At 37.0% G+C, this 1,523-nt stretch overlaps 1 protein-coding gene across 1 annotated transcript in view; it reads right to left on the bottom strand.

Annotated features, from left to right (window-relative positions):
• Nucleotides 1–6: 6 nt before the first annotated feature.
• Nucleotides 7–1,523, bottom strand: part of SASS6 (SAS-6 centriolar assembly protein) — a 40,858-nt gene continuing 39,341 nt past the window's right edge. The window contains exons 15-16 of the mRNA XM_004699233.2: nucleotides 412–506; nucleotides 7–318 (exon numbers count right to left, since the gene is read on the bottom strand). Coding sequence (XP_004699290.1) covers nucleotides 215–318; nucleotides 412–506 — 199 coding nt within the window. The 3' untranslated portion in view covers nucleotides 7–214. The remainder of the gene's footprint in view (nucleotides 319–411; nucleotides 507–1,523) is intronic.

The raw sequence follows: 1,523 nt of genomic DNA, 5'->3' as shown, positions 1-1,523 counted from the left end.
AAAAGTTATCACTCAGAATGTCATCAGTCACCAACTATTAATTTGTTCTTTTAAAAGTTCTTAAATAAATGACAGAGATACTGAATAAGGACTAAAATGTAGTATCTCAAGTACAACCTGAAACTTATTTGAAAAGGATTTGATTTATGCTGTTGGCACTTTTAAACCACCTCAGTTCCTATACTTCAGTAGAAAGTAAATGCCAATAGCAGAATTAACTGTTTGGTAACTGCCCAGGAAAATATGCTGAAGCTGCAGAAGGAATCCCTGTGGGTCTGGATGTCTGTACTGTGCCCAGAGTGCCGTCTTTGTGGTGGTCTGCAAAGGAAGATTAAGAAGATTTGCATTCATCTATATAAACTTTCGATCAAATGAGAGCATGCAAAATGGATTTCATATATGCCTTCTCACCTGGATGATTAAATAGATTCTGGCTCAGCCCACGTAAAGGAATGCTGTCTTCTCTTTTCTTCAGGTATTTGGATTCCAGCCCCAAATTTTCACCACTTTAAAAGAAAATAGTATCATAACAAATTCATTTTCTCTTTAGGAAATTTCAAATGTTTAATATAACCCACTGCCACTGAGTCGATTCTGACTCATAGCAGCCCCATAGGGTTTCAGATCACTGTCTCGTATGCACTTGAAGGTACAGACTGCTTCCCATGAGCTTACTTCACAATAAAGCACATTCTTCGTTAGGTACACATAACCAAAGTATCCTCAGAAATATTGGGAAAAGGATTGGTGGGGGAAACAATTTTACAAATAAAAATTTGTAACACTTAAGTGATACATGACTGGAGAAAGAAGAATATGCACATGCCTTTAAATTTTTGTTATTTGGTCATTTCTATTTCACCCTACAGAGTAATTATTATTTCTTTTTCTAATGAGTGCACTTCAAGTTTTTACAGTGCTTCAAAGCTGTCATGAAATTCTAATAGACATGTAATAATTCATTCTGGTCAGATGAACACAACTGTTTGCATTTTAGAAAAACGAGCATTTCTATAGTTGTATTTCCCCCCTTTCTAACATTGTCGTCTCTCTGAATCTGACTGTATACATAAGAAGTGAAAGGCCCACGGACGAGGGACTCAGACAGCTTTAAGTCAGGTAAAGACTATTATGAACTTGATTATGGTAAAGCAGACTACGGAATTATACTTGGCCAGTCGACCTCCCTCCCTCTTGACCCAACCTAAATTTGCTCTAGTTCAAATACTTCTCTTGTTCCATGACCAAAATTTCTTCTGTGTTTTTGTTTTAATATTGTTGGTGGTTTGTTCTATTACTATTATCATGACTACTTTCTTCTTTCTGCTTAGAAATGATACAGAGATGATAACCAATTCAAGGGGCAGGAGTGGGGGCGGGGGAGATGGAGGAGCAAACAGTGAATGTAGAAGACAGGGAAAGCATTAGAACTCTTTAAAAGTGACATCAATGGGAGTATGTGGTATGCAACTTTTCAAGAAAACTAGAAGTGGGGGAAAAAAGTGAAAGGCCTTTGCAAAACA

This window comes from Echinops telfairi, unplaced genomic scaffold, assembly GCF_000313985.2.
Source record: "Echinops telfairi isolate 266 unplaced genomic scaffold, ASM31398v2 ScPeMD7_443;HRSCAF=831, whole genome shotgun sequence".
Lineage (NCBI taxonomy): Eukaryota > Metazoa > Chordata > Mammalia > Afrosoricida > Tenrecidae > Echinops > Echinops telfairi.
This window is presented reverse-complemented; position numbering and strand designations above follow the sequence as displayed.